Source organism: Aotus nancymaae, unplaced genomic scaffold (assembly GCF_030222135.1).
Source record: "Aotus nancymaae isolate 86718 unplaced genomic scaffold, 86718_ANA_hifiasm-v0.15.2.pri h1tg000041l, whole genome shotgun sequence".
Taxonomy (NCBI): domain Eukaryota; kingdom Metazoa; phylum Chordata; class Mammalia; order Primates; family Aotidae; genus Aotus; species Aotus nancymaae.
In genome coordinates this window covers 15,720,070-15,742,500 of record NW_026988455.1, presented here as the reverse complement: position 1 = coordinate 15,742,500, position 22,431 = coordinate 15,720,070, and the positions used below count along the sequence as shown (strand labels likewise).

Sequence of the window (22,431 nt, the reverse complement as noted above, 5' to 3'; positions counted from 1 at the left end):
ATCGCTTGAATCCGAGAAGCGGAGGTTGCAGTGAGCCGAGATCGCGCCACCGCACTCCAGTCTGGGCGACAGAGCGAGACTTCGTCTCAAAAAATAATAAAAATGTTAAAATGCAGCCCCCTCCGCTCCACTTGAACTTTAATGCTGAACAGGTTCCCCGCGAATACGTGTTTTGCACCGCATTTTGACGCTTTGCATCAACTCGCATTAATGGCGCTTTTGAGAACGCGTCGTCGCGCTTTACAAAGAAACCCTAAGGGCAGCCTGTCAAGGGGTAGGGAATCGTGGCTGCCTGCCCGCGCGCCGCTGTCCCTCTGGGAATTTTGCCCGGGAAACTGGCGTGGGGCCCTGGCTCTTCTACGCCCTCCGCGCACACGCGGACTAGGCCTTAGATCCACAGCCTTCTAGGCCCCGCGCCTTAGAAGCTGGGCCACTGCCAACCATTCGTGAATCTCACCTTTAAAAGACGTCCCCTTACCCCTCCCCTGTCCGCCTGCCCGAGGAAGCGTGGACCCGCCCCTCCTTCGCCACTTGTTTCAGTTCCTCCCGTCGCCGCCCCCGCAGCCCTCCAGTCCAAACAACCAGCAAACTAAACTTTTCCACAGTTCAAAGCCGCGGCCCGCAAAGCCGGGGAGGGAGGGGCAGGCGGGGCGCGTCTGGTGGGCGGGACCCCCGAGCACTCCGGAAGTTGCCCCGCCCTGAAGGTTCCCGGGTCGGGAAAGTGAGGGGAGGGCCCAGGCCTCTGTTAGACTGAGTGGGGCGTCCCTCAGCCTAACTAGTCCCAGTTCTCGCGTCTCCGCAGGGCGCCTCTGCCTGGTTTCCAGGCTAAGTTCGCGCCCACTCTTCCTGGGGTGCTGGCGGCGCCGGCCGTTTCCCCTCTTTTACTCGGGCCCATGAAGCCAAAAGCTTTCCCAGAAGCGCGCACAGTCGCCTGCTTTCTCCGCGGCTGGTCTTTGTTCAGGGACTGCAAGGGAGGAGGCGGGAGGCGGATGAGATTTTTTTAAAAGTGGCCTGTCCCGGGGAAGAAGTGCCCCAGAGCCCTGAGAGCCAACGTTCTGAGGAAGAGAAACTTTCCTTGTCCCTTAGTGTTGCTTACATTATCTAAAAGTATTTCCTCAGCCTGTGTTTTAAAGTCGCAGGGGAAAGACTATCAAGATTTAAAATCAGCGCTGCTCATTTTACCTTGGTGGAGACGTGTTTTCTCCTTCGCACTTAAGGTAGACACGGTATGCGACCTGTCACCCTCCCTCCCAAGATGGTGTGGGGACTTGGCCGACGCCCCCAGCCGGACTCGGGCCCTCCTACTCCTCCGCGTTGGGTCCGCTGCGGGCGCTCCTGACGGGGGGTCGAGGCTAGACCGGACAGGCGGCTGCGCCCAAGGACTTCCGGGGCCGCCGCGCAGCGGGGAGCGTCCCAGGCGCGCACTTTTCCAGTTCCTTCGAAAGCGCGGGGCTGAGGTCGCGGCTCTGGGCCCTCGGACGCAGCCGTGCAGTAGCGACACCTCAACCCCAGAAAAGGCGGGCGCGGTCTTGTATCCGGGCTGGGTCTGAGGAATCCGCAAGGGTGAGAGCGTTGGATCCTAGGCGTGAGCCTCTGCTGGCTTCGACAGTTCGAGAACATGAAGGACCTGGCTGCTGCTGCCCGGTCAGCTTAGAGCCAGCGATGTAACAGGCCGTTCTGCTCCCCGTTTGTTCCAAAAGGCCTCGGCACGTGGGGATCTCGAGCAGGCCTCCGACTGCGGCCCGTCTCCTTCCCTTCCAAAATTGTGTGGGGACATGACAGTCCAGGACCTTCCCCTCTGTTCAGCGGTGTCCCCCGGCCGCTCGACGCGGGTTCAGCCATCCCCCACCCCACCCCAAGCGGCCTCTGCTCTCCACCCCGGCCCCGGAGGGCGGCTTCGGGGATCTCATGGGGGGTTTGCATGAGTCTGTCCCCAACCAACTGAGGGAGAACTAGGACATTATTGCCATCTTCAGAAATTGATTGCTGGATGTCCTACTGCCTGGCTAGACTTCCCCAACCCCTTTCAATTTGAAGCTGGCCGAAGAGCGAGGTCGAGAAGCTGACCGGGTGAGAGCTGAGTAGTTAAGTTCACGCACAGGGAGAGGGGACAAGTTTTCCTGCTTTCACAGGGGTTTCTACACGCTCTGGCTTCCAGCATCTGCCTGCACCGACATCACCGTGGTCGCAATGAAAACAGTAAAATAGGAACCCTGACACCCCCCCCAGACACACACACCCCGCCACTTCCATGAGAACCCAGCAGAGAATTTCCTGTTACACAACAGGGACAATCGGAAACTGTCGTTTTCATTACGTATTAGTTGGATGAGGAGCACCTACCAGAACTCCCAGATCTGGAGTCAGAACATCCTCACTTTCTCAGCAAGGGCACCTGCATCCTGAGCTTTTACATATACACACACCCAGCGATATTTCGTGCTGAGAAAGACCCACAGATGCACATTATTTTTCCCTCTTCCACTGTTATCTGTCACGGTTCTACTCAGTTAATTGCGGTTTGAGAACACACACCATCCAGAGGAGAGCACCAGTGGATCTAGTCTAGTGAGGTTACATTTACTTGTAATCCTCCCCCTCCCCTTCCCAATTTCTTTGATGATTTTTCCCATACGTGTGTAAGCTACGGGGACTTAGTAGAAGTAGGCCGCTCCTCCTAAATGTGATTTCGACCATATGCTTTCTACATTCATTCCCGCTCCGGCTTTTCTTGTCTGCACTAACTGCTAACACGTTATAGTCACCTTGAAATTTCCTCTGCTATTTTCCAATTAAAAGCTTAATAGCCCTGGAAACGGAGTTCATGTGGTGAAGTTTACCATAGCCCCTTGTTCTGAAAGGCTTTCTGCTGGGATCCCATTATGTGCTTGAATAAACCCTTTCTGCAAACAGAAATGGGACTCGGGGTTGTCAGGTGTTGGGTTACAATAGACTTTGAGGCAGGGGACATTTTACCAACATAAATACAAACCTGTCCCTATAGGGAGATGTTGTCAAATACTGGGATATGGAAAACATTCCCATCAAATATGAGAAAAGGATTACTGCACTATATCAAATGAGTATTTAGATCTCAGCCCCCGATGTGCACCGGAGTGAAACGGGCCCCCGGGACCAAATAATGCCAGACTGTTTGAGTGGCAAGGAGTTAGGGTGGCTAGGTGACCGAGGGAGGAACGGGGAAGAGGGGTCGCCTTGGTAGTGAGAATGCCCCCACAAACCTGGTGCAGAGCTCTTCTGCTTTCCTTTTAAAAATTTATTCATGCTCAAGTTCTTTCAACTCCCTCGTTTCACTGACCATTTGAAGAAAATCGGAAGAAATTTGGTTTTGAAAAAAGTTGATCCCCACGTTTCCAAGAGACCCGGAGGTTTCAGCGCGATAGTTTTCAGATAAGGTGTCATTCGTGGCCCTCTGTACCTCAGCGCGTTAAATGACTCCTGTCTAGCTCCTCACTTCCTAGCCTCGGGCCTACAGGGCTGCGGGCGACCTCTGCCTCCTGTTCCCAGAGCTTACGAAACTTCTTCCAGTTGTGCTTTAGGGCTTGTTTTCCTAGAGAAGGCTGAGACTAGAGGAAGGATTAAAGTGGTGGGGGAAGGGGCAAGACCGAGGGGTCCCTACCCCACGTGGCTTTGGAGGATGGCCTCCCACTCGAATGCTAGGGCTTCTTGTCCACACTCCAGGTCAGTCTTCCGCGATCCCCATCTCACGGACGTGTATGATACGTGACAGCTAAAGGCTTCAAGGGAAACACACAACCGGGTTCGTTTTTAAACCCTCCTCTCCTCCGCGAATCAGCCTTCTAGGCAGAGGGTTGGCTGCTAGAACGCCTGGAGGTGCTTCCCTTGAATTCACAGCAAACACCAGAGGAACGTTTTCGGGTTGTTTGCTTACTTCCAGGAGAGTACAGAGAAAAGGAAGAAAAGTAGCCTCCCGGAGGGACAAGGGTCTCTGTGCCCACGAGGGGTCGGGCATTGCAGCGGACTTGCCCGCTTTCATCTAGCATTCGATTCCCCGCCAGGAGATGAGCTTGGTGCAAACACTTAGAAGTGTACCTACCGAAGGCTCTGGAACGGCCCCGCTTCGCGTAGAGCTATTGTGCTGTTCTGCTTCCAGTGTATCCACCTGTTTTTTGGTTTTTGTTTATTTGCTGATGGGCAGGGGGGAGGCGCGAGGGAGAGGGCCTTCCTTATGCATATATAGCAATAGTCTGCACTAGTCCAAACCGGCTACTCCTGGGAGAATGGGAACACACAAATAATCTAAACGAAGTTTTCTGCTGTCATCTTGTGCAAGGACCCTCTCCTCCAAGACATCTATGACTGGGGTCTGTGGGTTAAGGGGTGAAAAGTGGCCCTATCCCATATCCATAACTAAATCACAGAATCCTTGGGGATTTGAATTGAGTGGCTGGCTCCAGACTTCCGTTTGCTTCCAGTGGCTGCTGGGAGAGAGGGAAGAGATAACTTTGAGGGCGCTAATGTGGCTTCTGCGTCTGCTCCTTGAAAGTTTATACCTGGCGCTTAGCAAATTCTTTCCGGGAGCACGTACGTCCCTGACCTTTTCAGGATATTGTTTTATATTAAAACATGGAGAGGAGGGTAGAAAAGTAAAATTTGCCTGCAAAAAAAAAAAAAAAAAAAAAGGGTTGTCATCCTTGGGCCGGCAGATCTCCACAAACATTTTCTCCCAAAGCAACAAAAGATAAAAAAAAAAAATACGTTTTAAAAGGAAATTAAGAAAAGAGCCTAACTTTCCCAAACCAACATCACTCCAATCCCCTATCCTAAACTCCACCCAGGTCTGTGGTGCACCCTCAACACTCCCGTAGGTTCGGGTTCTCCAGGAGCTGAGTTTCTGCGGCCAAACGTCGGGATAAAAGCGGCCTTGGGCTCGGAAAAACGCGGCCACAGCAGGACTGAAGGGAGGAGAAGAGAGAGAAGGGGAGCAGCCACTTCACTCCCTTACATGGACCCCCACCCTCACTCTCTCTGGTCCTCCCCTTCTCCGCCCTGCGAGCACGCTGCGTTCCGGAGCGCTGCAGTCTCCCGCTGCAGGCTCGGGTAGCGGAGAGGACTTGGAGGAGGGGGCCGTGAGCGCCCCCGCGAGCGTGGCCTGGCTGCAGGTGGCAAGGAAGGTGAAGTGCAGGGACCTGAGGGGAGCAAAGGAGGAGGAAGGCGTGGGGCGGGGAGTGCAAGGAGACCGGGACCCCAGGGGTGGGGGTGGCGGTGAGAAGGAGGAGGGGTAGGAGGAGGGCGGCGGAGGAAGTGCTGGGTCCGGCCAGCGCGCGAGGGAGCTGCAGACGAGCTGGTTCAGACCTTAATCAGAGCTCTCGCCCGCTCCTTGCAGCCGCCGCTGCGCCTTAGCAAGGGAGGACGTGCCGACTGGGCTGCGCGCCCAAAGCAGCGGCCCGCGTTGGGGGTTGGCTGGGCGAGAGCCGGGAGGCCGAGCTGTGAGCGGCGCCGAGGGAGCTGGAGAGACGGCTGCGGCACCTCCAGCTGCTCCGGGGCACACCCAACCGCCGGGGCTACGGGACCAAGGGTCGCGCCGCCCGGAGGCCGCCCCTGAGCGTGCCTCGCAACCCCGCCGTCCAGCGCTCCCTGGCCCGCTCTCGCCTCCAGCCCGCCAACTCATCCGGGAGCCTGGGGCATGAACGGCTACGGCTCCCCCTACCTGTACATGGGCGGCCCGGTGTCGCAGCCGCCGCGGGCGCCCCTGCAGCGCACGCCCAAGTGCGCGCGCTGCCGCAACCACGGCGTGCTCTCCTGGCTCAAGGGCCACAAGCGCTACTGCCGCTTCAAGGACTGCACCTGCGAGAAGTGCATCCTCATCATCGAGCGGCAGAGGGTCATGGCGGCGCAGGTGGCGCTGCGCCGGCAGCAAGCCAACGAGAGCCTGGAGAGCCTCATCCCCGACTCGCTGCGCGCACTGCCCGGGCCCCCGCCGCCCGGGGACGCCGCCGCCGCCCCGCAGCCGCCGCCGGCCTCTCAGCCGTCTCAGCCTCCGCCGCCGCGCCCTGCTGTCGAGTTGGCCGCGGCCGCTGCTCTGCGCTGGACCTCCGAGCCGCAGCCCGGGGCTCTGCAGGCGCAGCTCGCCAAGCCAGGTAAGAGCGTCTGCGGTGCGGGAGTTTGGCCGGGCGCTTGGGCAACTTCGGAGTGCCTGCTGCAGCTCCGCCTGGGAGGCCTGGAGGCAAAGTTTTGGGAAGTGGGCCTGGCGGAGCTTTCCTTCCCACCCTCCGCCAGGCCGGTGTTTCCTCTCCCGGGAGAAGCCGGACCCAGCGCGGGTGGCACTCGCGCCCGCTGGGAAGGCGCCTCCCGGGAGCCACACCACGAGACTGTGCATCAAGGTCGCCAGGTGCCTTCCCCAGGTTAAAGGGGAACGTGTCAGATTGAGCAGGGAGATAGACGGAGTCGAGACGGGACCAAATTAAAACGCAGGCGGGCACACTGCCCTACGTGGGGCAGAGTTTTCCGGGCTGCGGGTTTTAGAGGGCCTCGCATTTGGGGGTTGGAATGGGTATATGTAGGGAAGGAGCCAAGGCCCAGCACTGGCTGACTCTGAGCTGCCTGTGCTTCTCGGCCTTGCCCCGCCCAGCCGGCCCGTCCTGGCCCGGCTCAGGGCCCAGGAAAATTTGAGGACGAGCATTCCAACTCTGAGATCCCATGGCCTTTCTAGCTTTGCCCCATGGCCTTTCTAACTTTGCTCCGTGGCCTCCAGACTGTTGTAATTGGTGAAAGAAGTTCCATTTAGCAATGATCGTAAAAAGGTCCCAAAAGGCTCCTGAGCTGATAGCGGGACCAAGAATCTGGTGCTCCAGAATTCACTCCTTTGCAGAACCTCCTAGATCCTTTAACACTGTTCCCCAGGCTGCCCTCAGCTGTCTTCGTGGTTTAAAGAAATAAAAAACAAAATCTGATCCCCCATCACCCATCCGTTTCTCTCCTCCAGGCCTCCTGAGCTTGGCAGACCTGAGTTGGGTCTCTTAAGTCTCTCCCCTCCTTGGGAATTTCTAGCTTGCGGTTCTGCCCAGCCCAAGAGCTCTTCTGATGGCTCTTGAAATTCAGTGGACATGTGTTTGGTGTTTCTCTGGGTCAAATGCACAAAGGAAAATGGCCCACCTTCTCCCGGAAGGAGGAATGCTGGAATTAGGAGTGGGAAGGTCCAGAGCCCTCCTGTAGGTAGAACTGTGGCAAAGCTGGTACCTACACTGACCTGCCAACTCCCTAAAGACAGTACCCTAGCATTTGGAGAGAGGCTTTCAGGAGCACAGGACTGCTTTGTCTGGATCCTGTGCAGCTGGGGAAATGATGCAGACTCACCTGTTTTGTGGTGAGTCATGGGTGGCTGGCAGGTCCAGTTCTTTTGCCCTGTCTTTCAGTCATGCTATCCAGGCCTGAAGCTCTGAGAACAGCCTGTGTAAGAGAAGAGCTGGGAATTTTAAAGATGGAAGAGAGTTTGCTGAACTTGGATTTTGTGGATATTTAATCCAAGTTAGCATATAAACATTTCTCAGGAATGCTCACCAGTCCTCTATTTTGTCTGTCTCATCTTTTTATATTTATAGATTTGCCACAGAGGAATGAGAGGGGAGGAGAAAAAGGTTTTAGCGATTTTTTTTCTCCCATAGGTTTGAACAAGTAACTAGGAGGAGTTTGGTCTCAGCTCTAGAAGTGGATTTGTACCAATATATTTTCTTAATTTTTTTCCATTTCCAGCTTCTCTGGTTCCGTTTCCCCTGGGACTAGGGCAGAGGTCTGAGTTAATATCAGAGGTAGCATTTTGCAGTGGCCACCTGCCCAGCAGCACTCTTGTGATAGGGCATTGGGTTCTGTGGTCTCTGTCCAAGGGGATTCCTTTCACATCCTGTGTTCTTCAGAGTGTTCTTTGGGATAGCCAAAGCTCATGATTTCTGAAGAGTCACAAAACTAAAAACACAACCCCAGGAGGAGGAGGAGTGAGGGCAGGCAGGAAGGCGGAGTAGCAGCTGCAGCAGCGGCAGCAGGATACACTCTTTGGGAGAATAGAAAAAGGAAACGGATTTCAACTGGACAAACCAGAGCTGTGCTCTCTGTTTTACTCCTACCTAATACTCAGTGATAGCCTAAGCCTTCCAAATTGAAAACAGGTAATTGCAAAAGAGAATAGGATTTATCACAAGGAGAGGTCAAAGTGATGACTTTGGGGGACTGAGGCATAAGGGGACTCAGATTCCAGCTAGTCACCCCCACCCCATACCTTGCATATTGATGTACACAACTTTTGTTTTCTTCTTTCAGTTGATTTGACCCCATAATTCATTTTTTTGAAAAAGCCAATCACTAATCTGATGGGGAGTGGGGAGAAAGATAGGAGAATAATAGATAATTGTTTAGGAAGACAAGCATACAAGTGGATCCATTCTACGCAGTGCTTGTAGGAATAAACTCCATTTGGGGTTTAAGTTGGAGACAACTGCCCACTGAGACTGCCTGTTGCTATATGTATTATACCCTTTTTGCAGTTGTTCTGATAATGTATTTGTGTATAACATTCCATATGTATTTAGAAGAATGTCAGAACTACTCCTGTATAAGTAGTTCACTATATGTAGAGAGTAAGCAGATCTCTATTGGAATGGTAGGTCCACATGTACATTAAGTAGACAGACCAGCAGAAATCTTTAAATATCTGCTGGCAGTGTAGATCTATTACTTTGTGAACTTTGATTTTAAAATGTGGTTGGTCTTTTTGCAGGGCAAAGGGCCTCTTTAGTACATAGCTATGGAGAGAGAATTTCTTTTTCTTGTATACAAAAGCACATGGAGTCTTTCCTCTCAAGAAATCTTTGAGAAAAGCACATGCCTTAAGAAAGTGTATGTTTGCTGTGAATCACTGGAGAAAAACCACCCAGTTTAGGGAGTGACATATTCACATCAAAACTCAGTTTTGTAATTGGAAGAAATTTTTCTCAAATTTTGCTTTAGAGTCTTTAAAGGACTGGGGTTATTTTATCTAATGGTGTAGTATGTTGAACATCCCTTTCAATGTGTGGTGTTTTTAAGGAAAATTTTCATATTCTAGTGGTTTTTACTTCTAGTTATGAAGTTTTCTTTTTTCTTTTTGAATGTAGATTTCTCCTGCTCTTTGATTACCATCTATGATGCACCTGGAATTAATTATTAGATTTTGATTGAGCCCAACATTTTGATTTAAGCTATATATAGATTTATTAAGCTATATATTTGCATATATAGATATATTAAGCTATATATTTGCATATATAGATATATTAAGCTATATATCTATTAAAAGCTGTATCTGTAGCTTAAATATAAATTCTAATATCAGCTGTATATTTTTGTGTGTATATATATATATACACATACACTGTTGAGTTCATTTATTCTTCTAAATTCCCTCTACATTCTTCTCATACTCCTTCTCCCCATGAAAATATAGGAGGCATGAAGGTCTTCCAACTGTCAGTGTATCTGAATCAGCAGTCTCAACCAGCCTAGCCAGCTTTCAGGACGTGGGCTCAAGAGCTGAGGGAAGTTAAGGGTCACCGCCAAGGTGAAAAGCTAAAATTACATTCTTGTGTTGTGGCTCCCTTCCCCACCCCCAACTTTTCCTCCAGGGGAATCTCGTGGGTTGCCTTAGACTTTGGTGTGAGGAGAAGAAAGATCTTTGGCTATAGAGTCTTCCTGGGTCTCTATTTGCCATCAAAATGAATATGTACACACATTCTTTTAAATGCACTTAAAGGGAAAAAGAAATCAAAACCATAGTTGGTTAGGAATGAGAGAGCAGGATCATATGGGAAAATAGGATCTTCTTTCCTGTTGATTTATTGTGGGACGGGGGTGGAGCAAACAAGATAACTATGAGGGAGAAGTAAGGAGATTTTGGAAAACTGCTTTTATTTTATTTTTCCTCTTGCCCTGACCCTCCTAGCATCTTTATGCTTGCCTCTGGGCTTTTCTGCTCCAGCTTGATTGGGTCCTACCAGATCCACTTCCTTTTTTTTCTTTATTTTTTTCCCAAAGTAAAGTACCTGCAAGTGTAGTGGGTATTACGGAACACTCGTCCAGGCCAGGATGGGAAACCTGACTGTTGGCTAGGAGGAAATGAAAAGCAGGAAATACCAAAAACCATTTATGAAGAAAGGGTACCTGTGAATTGAAAAACAGGGTCTCATTTTAAGATGGCTTGATTTGAAGGTGAGTCAAATCAAACCCCTTGACTCAGTTGCATTTTAAAAAACAAAATTTAAAAAACATTTTAAAAAACAAGGGTTTGACTCAGTTGCATTTTAAAAAACAAAATACAACCAAATAAAAAGGAATACACATACAGGCACTAAGATCTCTTCCAAACCCTGCCCCAGGGCTGGCTCTTGGGGCTGGGATGCTGCCACTGCCAGGGAGGGGTCTTCCCAGCTCTTGGCTTGGCTGGTTTGCATGCAGTACAGATGGTGTGTGTGTTGGGGGGCTTGTGGCAACTGGCCCAGGACTGGGACCCTGGCTACAGCGGTCTCAAGGTAGTGGTAAAGATTGGGGGCAGTGGAGGGGAGGACCCTGCGGCCACACTGGACTGCCGCTGTCCCGTTGCACCAGGGGGTCGGAGCTGCAACAGAGCCCAGCTCCTCGATGCCTGCAGGGGCCAGCTCTTTCCTCGCTCACTGTGGGCAGCTCAGGAACCGCCCAGAGACAGCCACATCCCTTGTCTCTCCCACGTCCAGCTCTTGCCACCACTCCCTCTCTGCTCGTCCTAAGCTTCACTACCAGCTCCTTCCCAAGGCAGGAGTCCAAAGTCCCGAGGTGAGTTGCCAGCTTTTGCAGAAATCATGCAAACAAAAAATAGGATGCCAATATTGCATGGGACATACTTTTACTAGAAATTCTTCATTGTTAATCTGATGTTCCCACTTAACTGGACGTCCTGTTATATTACCTGGCAACCATAGGCCTCGGCCTTCCTCACCCAGTCCCAGTACCCACGCAGGGCACCCCTTGGCGGTGGGGAAGCCTGTGCTCATCTCCTAGTTCTTTCTCTGCAGATCCTGATCTGCGTGGGACTGGTGTGGGGGAAGCACTGGGGTCTATCATGTGGATCTGGGGACCAGTTGGCAGGAAAAATGAGGGTGTGTTCCACATCTAGGAACCAGAGTTCTACTGCCATCTGAGAAAGAACCTCTCCCCACCTCCAAATCACTCCTTGGTGTTATAAATCTGGAGGATAGCCGTGCTCTCGACTTACACAACCAACTTTTCTTTTTCCCTGATGGATGAACTCCTGGTTTAAAAGATTACAGTAATCACAGGAGGACAGTGTAAATCGAATCTGATAGCAATAACTTTCAGAGAAGGTCAGGCTCAAGTGAAATGTTACCAAGCAACAGGCATTTTGTTTGCAAAATACAATCAAAGAGCATTGATGAGAAATTCTTTGCTGCAGCCAGTCAGCACTTTCTTCTAACAGCTTTACAGAGAGAAAAGGGATAAATCTTCATAAATCAAAGTCCCAGGAGAACTTGGAGCCCCTTTCTGGAAATGTTGCACTTCTTCCTGACAAGAAAGGACTGAGCCCAGTAAAAGGCCATTTGCCTGCCCGCCTACCTCCTCTTCCTCTTCCCTTCTTCCTCACCTATTGCTTTGTTCCTTTCTTCCCCCGCTTTTAACGTGTTGCAGCCCCTTTAGCCATTAGCTGCTCAGGTCCTTGGACCCCCTTGTCTAGTCCTGTGTGGCCCTGATGGTGTATGCATGGACACTCATGGCAAAGGTGGAGGATGCCGTGGTGGGACAGCTGGTCCTCACAGGTCCACCGCCTTGTGATTGTGCCAGTTACGTCCCACATCGATTTAGTGAGTCATCCCTTTGCCCGAGCAACGCAACACATACTACTGTTCTCAGAAGGGAAACTAAAATAACTAGGTGTGGGTTTTATTTTTTTTGCATTTTATTGTATAAACAGCTGTAAAAGGCACAATTAAGTACCAAATAACAGTAATAATTACGAAAAACTTAACACTCAGCATATCAATTCTTTACAAAATTTCTAATCTCTTGATTACAACAACTAAGCAGACATAAATTTTACAGAGCTGGGATCAGTGTTCCACTTTTTTCCCACTGTTACTTTGTTTAGTTCAATATATATCTCTGGCACCCATAATCTTTATATGTGAGCATTTAAAACAATAGTGCCTCCTGTGAAGACGCCATGGTCTGCCCACCTGCTACCCTTGGAATTATTTGCTGTATTCCACTGTAAAATATGACCAACTGTAGCCTACTTGGAATTTTACAAAAGATTACTTAGGAATCTGTAAGCCTCTCAGTGGTCAGGAGGCAATGCTTTGATCATCTCTGTATAATCTTACCCAGCACCATACATGAGAGCATAGTAAGGCATTTGTTAAATAGATGGATGATAGGCAGGTACATTTTTGAAGGTACCAAATAAACATGTAGATTTGTAGGTAATTTCTCCTCTGCTTCTTGGAAAGTATTTCCTTCTGAGTCAAGAAAGAAATAAAAACTAAATTTTTACAAAATATATGAGGTCCACAGTTATAAACCATACTTTCTTAAGCCCAGTCCTATCTCTAGTAATATTCCCCCAAAATATTAGTGTCAAGGAACCACTCTGATTCCTTCGTACATTGTTAATTCAGTGTTGTTAATGATTTTTTAAAAAGCAAAGTATGGCTAGTGTGTGTGTGTGTGTGCGCGCGCGCGTGTGTGTACATATATATATATAACTTTTCACAACCCTCCCCCACCCCAGCACCCCACCCAGGAAGAAAGGAAGGTTTTTAGAGTGAGATCATACCCTGGTGTTCTTTAGATCTTCAACTATTCAGATTTTTTTTTTTTTGATTCATCACTTCCAGTGTGAGATAAAGATAACAGAAAATGTGAAATGTGTCTGTGGTTAGAATTCTGACTAGGCAGTGGTCTCCTGTGGAAGTTCATCCTGCTTGGGCTCCCTCCCTTGCCCGGATGAGGATATGACAATCTATGTTTCAAAATGCATGACACGATTTCAAAAGGGGTGGGGGAGTCCAGTGACTTGAGCTAGGAAATATTCCTCTCTATGCTAATTTTTCTGTGTTTTCATTCTGTATGTAAGAACTATTTTACTTTTGTAGATATAACTGGATATAATGGATACAGCCTATGACATCTAAGTCAGAAAGATTTTTCACTTTTATGCATCTTGAGTAGAATGTTTGTTTCTCATATGTGGTAGACTTTCTCAAAGTGTTTCAAATTATACATTTTTTTTACTAAATTGCATTTTCATATGAAAAACTTCCCTAAAGAAAGTTATATTTTCAAACTATAATTTTAGATTGAAAGTCACTTTTATAAGTGTTTATTTTCTCTCCTTAGCTAAAAGTCTTGTAGCAAAAAAAAAAAAAAAAAAGAAAAGTATTGTAGTCATCTTGTGGCATACATATTTTGAAGTTAGTATCATTGTTATCTATAGAAAAACTTTTCTTTTCAATTGAATATCTACTTCTTTTAAAAACCTTTTTTACCCTAATGCAGTTTATTTAAGAGATGGCTATAAGTGTTTCTGCCCCATGAAATCTGTGATGGAAGAGTGAATATTTAGTAAGATTTTTACAATAGCTACATGTTTAGCGATAGAAACAGCATACTCTATCACTTTCAATAATATTTGTAATATTTGATAAAATTGATACTTCCTCGTTTGACTAATAGTTTTGACTTTCTACACCCATCTACCAGGGGCAAAAATATTATCAGTTGAAATACACTCTTAATGTCTTAGGAATTAGGGTTTCAGTTTCAAGAAGAAAGAAGGTAAAGTGTTTCAGGATTATTTCCTATTTTATTTTGTTAGTTGGGAGTTTCACATTTCTATGTCTGAAAAAGCCTTTGTGTTTTAAACCAACTAGAATGATTTGTAAAGTTTATTTAGGAAATAATCTTGAGATGTAAAGAAATACCTGTTGTTATACTTTATCACTGGGCTCAAAACTCACCCTCTATAATTACTTGTGCAAGTCTGTATTTATAATAGAATAATTTACAATACAACCAGTACTACACACCATAGTGCCACAAAATTGCAAGGACTGTATATTGTGCCCTTCAGAAATTCTTGTTTGGTGAATTATTCTTGGTGCAAAGTTAGAGGCTAGTCTTCCTTTGCCTGGTTTTAAAGCTCCAAAAACCTAGATGTTGATGGGGATTCCGTTCACCCAGCACTCCTTAGCAGGACTTTGTATGTGGCTCTGGTGCATGACCCTCATAGGTGTGCTCTCCTTGTTGCTTCTTTCATCATCTTTGTCTTTCCTTTGAACACAGTATAAACAGTGCTAAGCTCAGCTGGTTAGTATACCCTGAATTTGTAGATTTGATTCCTGAGACATCCTTTTAGCTTTTCTCATATTTTGGGCACAGCCAGATACCCTGTTGGAGTGGGTGATGATCAACACAGAAACCTGCGGAGAGAGTGTGGAGGATTCAGCATAATCTATCAATCACCACTCCTTGACAAGTAACCAGAAGTGCATGATGCACTAGCATATCCCAGTAGCAGGGCAAAGGGTAACACAACAAAATGAGACAGTGACTTTCACAGTTTGAGAACTCACAGTTGCTAAACAAGCCGGCATCGACATAAGATTCCACCACCATCTGTTCCGAAGAACTTAGGAAAATAGGTACAAAGTGGAATTTTGTATTGTCAGAGTTGTAATCCTGTAATCCTGCTGAATCCTGTATTCAGTTGATTGGGACGGTGTATCTGTTGCTACCTTGGAAAAAAAAAAGACTACATTTTTATAATGGTAGAGTCACTAGGTTAGTGGGAAGCTCATTCCCTAACTCCCCTTTAAGTTAGCCTTCTGCTGTTTGATCCACTTTCTTCTGGAGCCTGAAGTGTACTGTGCAAGAGTCAATTTGGTTGACAGACCTCAAAAAACATTTCCTAATATGTTTTCAGTGTTTGAAACTTTTCCAAAGCGGGGGCAGGGGTACCTTTTAAAACACAAAGCTATTTGGTTCACACATTTCTTTTAAAAATAGTTGAGCTTTAAGCTTTCCAGCTGTGCTTATGTACCTTTTATTCCCAAGAAGGACCATTTGTTTCTCTTGCTTTAAAAAATCTCTTCATTGTTTCCTCGTTACTGTGACACCGTATGACATATTTTTTCTTTTTTTATTGTGGTAAAGTATATATAACATAAAGTTTACAATTTTAACCGTATTTAGCTGTATAATTCAATGGCATTAAGTTTATTCAAAATGTTGTGTAGCCATCACCACCATCCATCTCCAGAACCTTTTCATCATTCCACACCGAAACTCCATACCCATTAAACAATAACTCCCCATTCCCTTTTCCTCCCAGCCCTTGGCAACCACCTTTCTACTTTCCCTCTGAATTTGCCCATTCTTGGTATAGAATATAAGTGGAGTCATACGGTATTTGTCTTTTTGTGTCTGGCGTATTTCATGTAGCCTAATGCCGTCAATGTTCATCCATGTTATAGCATGTATCAGAATTCCATTCCTTTTTGAGGCTGAATAATATCCCACTGTGTGTGTGTGTACCACGTTTTGTACATTCATGCACTGATGGACATTTGGGTTTTTTTCTCCTTTTGGCTATTGTGAATGCTGCTGCTATGAACATTGGTATACAATGTGCGTCATGTTCGAGGCTTAGCAAATGCTGCAAGGCCCTGTTTGCTTTTTCTCCTGCATGTGTGTCTTATTTCCCCAGAAGATAAAGTCCATAATTTAGGTGTGAGTCTTATACTTGGTGTTTTTCATCCTTTATTCTGTTTCTGCCAGTATCTTGCAGAAATATAAATACTTGGTGCTGATCATAATAATAGAGGCTAAAGTTAAAAAAAGAAGAAAACTCTTTAGAAGTACATAGTACTTTAAAGAAGTACTTTATGTCCATATTTATATGGGGAGAGTATTTGACTTGTTTTTCCAGTTTCCAAAAGTGATAGTATATTAACATATATTATCAAGTGTTTTCAATCGTTTAATAATTTTCAAATGTTTAATAATAGAGTAACAGCCAAGAAGTATGTATGGGGTCATGAGTCAGGAAAATTTAAATAGATTTAGCTGATTATAAACTAAATCTATCGAAGCCTTTTTGTTGCTATATTTCTCTTTTGGATCAAGGACATGAGTTCAAATACTATATGAGTTCAAATACTCAAGAGGTAAAAGCTGGGTCTCCCACCCTAAGAAGTTGTGGGAGAGAATATGTCAAATTTCTCTTACAAAAATAGTCATTCTATAATGGAGTCTTTGTCATAGAGTCATTATATAAAGTGAAGATGGCTTCTTATGTATGAGCTGCAAATGAACCTCTCATTAGAAATCTTACATTTTGTATTAAAAAAGGAGCAGTTAAAAAAAAGAAAAAAAAGCAGTTTAATTAAAATGGAAATTTGGGATAAGTATGAATTCCTATCAGATTTATGTTGACACTTCCACTGAGGGAATTTAAGAATGTTTTAAAATTATTTACTTATGTTTGCCACATATTTATTGCTTTGTGAAGGACCAAAGTTTTGTTTTTTGGTTACACTTAGATACATCCTGTATTAGAAGAATGTTCATAAGTGGGCCTTTAAGCCTTTTAAAATAACAAGTGTAGGAGAAGATGGTTTCTAGAAGCTGCTTTGATGAAATTTTACCAGCTGGCTATCTGTACACAATCAGGTGTGCTCACAGAGAAGGCAACAATGAGGCCATTCAGGTAGGGCAGCAGAAAACACAGGCAAAGCAATTGTTTACAACCCAACAACCGGGTCATTAAGAATTTTCATCTTTCGGGCTTTGCACAATGGCTGACGCCTGTAATCCCAGCACTTTGGGAGGCCGAGGCGGGTAGATCACCGGAGGTCGGGAGTTCGAGACCAGCCTGATCAACATGGAGAAACCCTGTCTCTACTAAAAATACAAAACTAGCCGGGCATGGTGATGCATGCCTGTAATCACAGCTACTCAGGAGGCTGAGGCAGGAGAATTGCTTGAACCTGGGAGGCGGAAGTTGCAGTCAGCCTAGATCGTGCCATTGTATTTCAGCCTGGGCAACAAGAGTGAAACTCTTTCTCAAAAAAAAAAAAAAAAAAAAGGAATTTTCATTTTTCCATCAGCTACCCCGGCTTTGAGTAGCCACAGCCAGTCATGTTTCAAAAAAGGATAAAACAGTGACTCATGCCTGTAATGCCAGCACTTTGGGAGGCCGAGGTGGATGAATCACCAGGTCAAAAGATTGAGACTATCCTGGCCAACATGGTGAAACCCCGTCTCTACTAAAAATGCAAAAATTAGCTGGATGTGGTGGTGCGTGCCTATAGTCCCAGCTACTCAGGAGGCTGAGACAGGAGAATTGCTTGAACCCAGGAGGCGGAGATTTCAGTGAGCCCAGATCGCACCACTGCACTCCAGCCTGGTGACAGAGTAAGACTGTTTCAAAAAAAAAAAGGATAAAACTCCATTTGCATATAGCTTGCTTCTACAAAATATGTTTCTTTATTATAAAGGCCTGTTAGAATTTACTACTGCAGAGGAAACCATTCTGACTTACTCTTTTCTGTGTGTTTAGCCCTGCAATATTACCAGACATTAGGTAAAAATATTCTTAGGTCAATATGTTAAATTTGCAACTGGTTTACTTTATAGCAAGTATCTGCTTTATTTGGGAAGCTTTTTTCCCTTCTTCTTCTTTTCATATAATACACAATGGTATCTGCAAATTTCACTGGCTTAAGAAAAAAGGTATCTTCAAGTCTTTTCCATGAACTTTACCAACAAAACAGTTCAGGGACATATATCTGCCTCATGCCAGCTGTGGCTGTGGATCGTGATAATGCATTGTTTCATTGATGGATAATGCTCCCATGCAGTTTCTAGCCCTTTCTAGCCACTTCCTTTTTCCTCTCCAGCAACTTATCCTGCCATCCAGAATTCACAGCTGGTTTTGTTTGCTGTCTAGCCCAGGTTATTGGCAACCAAGTTTGCCAGTCCCTCAAGTGGCTTCTTACGAAAGATTTCAATGGATAGAGTTATCTTTCACTTCAGCAATTGAATTAGCTCGCTATCGTACATGGTAACCTGATGAAACACACTGATTGGTTCATAAGATGTATTTAACACAAAATCAGCCTATGGGAAAATAGATTTAAAATATTAAAATTCCCTGTGGTTATCTGGATGGTGCTGTCCCTAGATTACAACTGGGGACCTTGTTTGCAGAAGAAGAGCTGGAAGACAAGCTGAGCTCATTTTCCTGTTTCTCCCTGAGCTTTGCTCTTCCAGGAGTTTCCCCCGGTCCCACAGACGCTCCCAATTGAGATTGTCACTGCTATGAAAACCACATCTTCTGTGGTTATAGGTTCATGTAGCCATTCCATGTTGAAGACAAGCTTCCTTGCCCAAAGCATTCTGAGAAGTCACTCTGATTTCTAGCTCTTTATTTAGAGGGGTTTTTTTTTTCATTTGCCAGTGACATAGTTCAAATTTTTTTAAAAAGGTTTGTAGTATATTATGACCCACTGGGATGCATTTGCCCTTCCAAAAAGCATGTGTACAGGCTCTTCTGAGCACATCTGTTCCTCTTTATGCACACCAGGAAAAGATTAACTCAGCCGTTCTGTTTTTCAGATTTGGCTGAAGAGCGACTTGGAGATGGCAGCTCAGCAGACAATACAGAGGTCTTCAGCGACAAAGACACTGACCAGAGGAGTTCCCCAGATGTGACAAAGAATAAGGGCTGCTTCACCCCTGAGAGCCCTGAGATAGTGTCTGTGGATGAAGGGGGGTACGCTGTCCAGAAAAATGGAGGCAACCCTGAGAGCCGCCCTGACAGCCCCAAGTACCATGCGGAGCAGAATCACCTCCTGATTGAGGGCCCCTCGGGGACCGTTTCTCTGCCCTTCAGCTTGAAAGCCAACAGACCACCGCTCGAAGTGTTAAAAAAGATATTCCCCAACCAGAAGCCAACAGTGCTTGAGCTCATCCTCAAGGGCTGTGGGGGGGACCTGGTGAGCGCTGTGGAAGTCCTGCTGTCCAGCCGATCCTCAGTCACGGGAGCAGAGCGAACTTCTGCAGAACCCGAGAGTCTCGTGTTGCCCTCCAACGGGCACATCTTTGAACACACCTTGAGCTCGTACCCCATCTCATCTTCCAAATGGTCTGTGGGATCAGCCTTTCGAGTCCCAGACACATTGAGGTTTTCTGCCGACTCTAGTAATGTTGTCCCCAATCCCTTGGCCGTGCCTCTGCAGCACCCTTTCCCCCAGCCACCCCGCTACCCGCTGATGCTGAGGAATACTTTGGCGAGAAACCAGTCGAGCCCCTTTTTGCCCAATGATGTCACCCTGTGGAACACCATGACGCTGCAGCAGCAGTATCAGCTGAGGTCCCAGTATGTCAGTCCTTTCCCCAGTAACTCTACCAGCGTCTTCAGAAGCTCGCCCGTCCTTCCTGCCCGCGCCACCGAAGACCCTCGGATTTCCATCCCTGATGATGGGTGTCCAATTGTGTCAAAGCAGTCCATGTACACCGAGGACGACTATGACGAGAGGTCTGACTCCTCGGACTCGAGAATACTCAACACATCATCTTAAAATGGTGCTGGATGGGTGGCGGCCAGGTGACATTTTCTGTGCATTTTGACCCTGAGGCATCTGAGGAGAGGCCACATCTTGTGTATACCCTTTCCTTCTGTTTGACAAAGTGACTGTGCTTGATTCTATACATTAGCAATAAAAACATAACTTATTTAACTTCTTGCACTTCACTGGAAAATGCCAAATAGCTCTGCTCTGTGGCTTTAGTGCTGAATGTTTATTGTAAAAGAGAGTCTAATGTTAAGAATAGTCTTGGAAAGGCTGGGTCCATGGAAGATTTATTTGGGGATGTAAAGCTGAAGGTCAGCCTTGCACCTAAACCCAACCTGGAATGTTAAATAAAATAATATACTTGAATGCAATTTTATAAAAGTGGATTCCTCAGGATATGTGAAACCTAAAGGAAGTGGTTCAGTTGCAAATGGACTATAAACAGGGACATTATATTCTTATGCTAAAAATCCTTGCATTTTAAAGAGATGCACTTAAGAATACAGTGAACTGCCTCATATGCTTATTTAAGCCTGGACAGTTTTCAGAGACAAACTCCATTAAGAATTACTCCTTTCACATGGCTGAATTGAAACGTGTAATGTCAATGTAAAACCAATCACAGCTGTGAACTGCATGAAATGTATTGTGAAACGAACACAAGATTAAGCTTTGTCGGGTTAATATAGCATGCTAAGGACTCTAGAAAAAAAATAAACTAAGGAGATGAGCTTGGTTTATGTCATTTCTACTTGTAGAAAGAGGATCTCTAAAAATAGAAACGATGTAAAAACGACTTACTAATGCATGGATCAGGAATCAAAGTATCAGTTAAACAAGGCGTTCCTGAGAAATATGAATGGCAAAGTTTTAGGGCTGCATTCAGAAACACAGATAATTTGTTCAAGAATGGAGTTAATTAATTCCCTCCATTCATTTCTTCAACACATACTTATTGAGTGCCTACTATGTTTAAGAGAACGTGCTTTCTATGTATTGTCCAAGTTACCTACCCATGAGTCCAAGATAAGCAGGTATTTTAGTGGAGAATCCCATTAAAAACAAAGTAAAAATGGAAAACTCCCAACAATGTACAGTTGATTGTGGGAAGCAAGGAAAGTGCGTAGCCCAGTTCCTGACGTAGGAAGTATGCAGTCCATGAAAACTATTGCTTCTATTAGTTAAATTCATAGCTTTGCGTTCAGAATATAGACATGCATTCCTTCATTCCTTTTTTTTTAAGATGGAGTCTGGCTGTGTTACCTCACTGCAACCTCTGCCTCCCAGGTTCAAGCAATTCTCCTGCCTCAGCCCCCCGAGTAGCTGGGATTACAGGCATGTGTCACCGTGCACAGCCAATTTTTTTTTTTTTTTTTTTTAAGTAGAGATGGGGTTTCTCCATGTTGGGCAGATTGTCTTAAACTCTCGACCTCAGGTGAGATCCACCCGCCGTGGCCTCCGAAAGCGCTGGGATTACGGGCATGAGCCACTGCACCTGGCCCCTTCATTTTTACCTAGAGACCACGCCATTCTGGTTTGAGGCAAAACATTGAAAACCAGGGTTTTTTTCTTTCATTTTAAAAACATTCTTGGGGTACTGTATATGACAAACTTCTTGCTCACGTTTTTTTATTTAGAGAATTTTCAAACTAATATTCAGTGGTGTTCACACGAACCACTTCTCTGAGTTACTGTTTCCATTTTTCAAAGTGCTTGAAAGATAAGATGACTGCTTAGGTCAGACAATAAACTTATGAATGTGGAAGGGAAAGTAAATAAGCAAATAAATAAAAGCCTCCACATGACAAGGATGCAGAGAGAGCTCCCAGTGCAGGAGTAAGTAAGTCTGAAAAGGTTCTTCAGTACTGGGAAGGAGAAGGGCAAGTCCTCTAAGCCTGAAATGCTCCCCACCCTTGAATGGGTTCCCAGGGAAAGGAGATATTTAAAACAAAAGAGGCTTCTCATTTTTATTTCCATTGGGCACGTTTGGCATGAAAAACCTTTGAGGGGAAAAAATTCCTTGTATTAGTTGGACTATTAGATATTTAATTGACATAGTTACATACTAGAGTGTTTAAAAGTAAATATGGGCCAGGCATGATGGCTCTTGCCTGTAATCCCATCACTTTGGGAGGCGGATCGCTTTAGCTCACGAGTTTGCCACCAGCCTAGGCAACATGGCAAAAGCCTGTATCTACCAAAAAATACAAAAATTAGCCAGGCATGGTGGCATGCACCTGTATTCCCAGCTACTTGGGAGGCTGAGGTGGGAGGATGGCTTGAGCTGGGGAGACAGAAGTTGCAGTGAGCAGAGATTGCACCACTGTACTCTAGCCTAGGCCATAGAGCCAGACCTTGTCTCAAAAAAAAAAAAAAAAAAAAAAAAAAGGAAATATGGTTTGTTGTTAGGGTTCTATTTTAACATTAATGTTTATATAAGGAAGAAGGAAGGGGAGTGGGGGCGGAGAGCAGTTTGCCCCCTGATTCTAAAGATATGTCCAGGACATTTTATGTGGCAACCAAGTGCTGATGTCTGGATCTACCTAGGACAAGTGTATTTTAAAGCCATCTTCATTGCAAAAGTTTACTCACATTGAACAAGCAATAATGATCATGTACCACAGCACCTAAGCCAAGATGCTACAAAGCCTGTTTGCAGCCATTACTTCTTCAAGTTGAACCACCCGAACTAAACCTCACTAATACAGCATCCTTACAGCTTGATTTTGCCTATAGATCATTTTCATTGGCCTCTTTATGATGGCCAGCAAAATGGAGTTATCTGTAAAGCAGTTTA

General features: G+C 46.0%; 1 protein-coding gene across 1 annotated transcript; it reads left to right on the top strand.

Moving 5' to 3' along the window:
- The first annotated feature begins 5,317 nt into the window (after positions 1 to 5,317).
- Positions 5,318 to 20,365, top strand: DMRT3 (doublesex and mab-3 related transcription factor 3). Its single transcript, XM_012454479.2, has 2 exons — positions 5,318 to 6,122; positions 18,676 to 20,365. The coding sequence occupies exons 1-2, from the start codon at positions 5,669 to 5,671 to the stop codon at positions 19,638 to 19,640; spliced, it is 1,419 nt and encodes a 472-aa protein (XP_012309902.1). The 5' UTR covers positions 5,318 to 5,668; the 3' UTR covers positions 19,641 to 20,365.
- Positions 20,366 to 22,431: the final 2,066 nt, after the last annotated feature.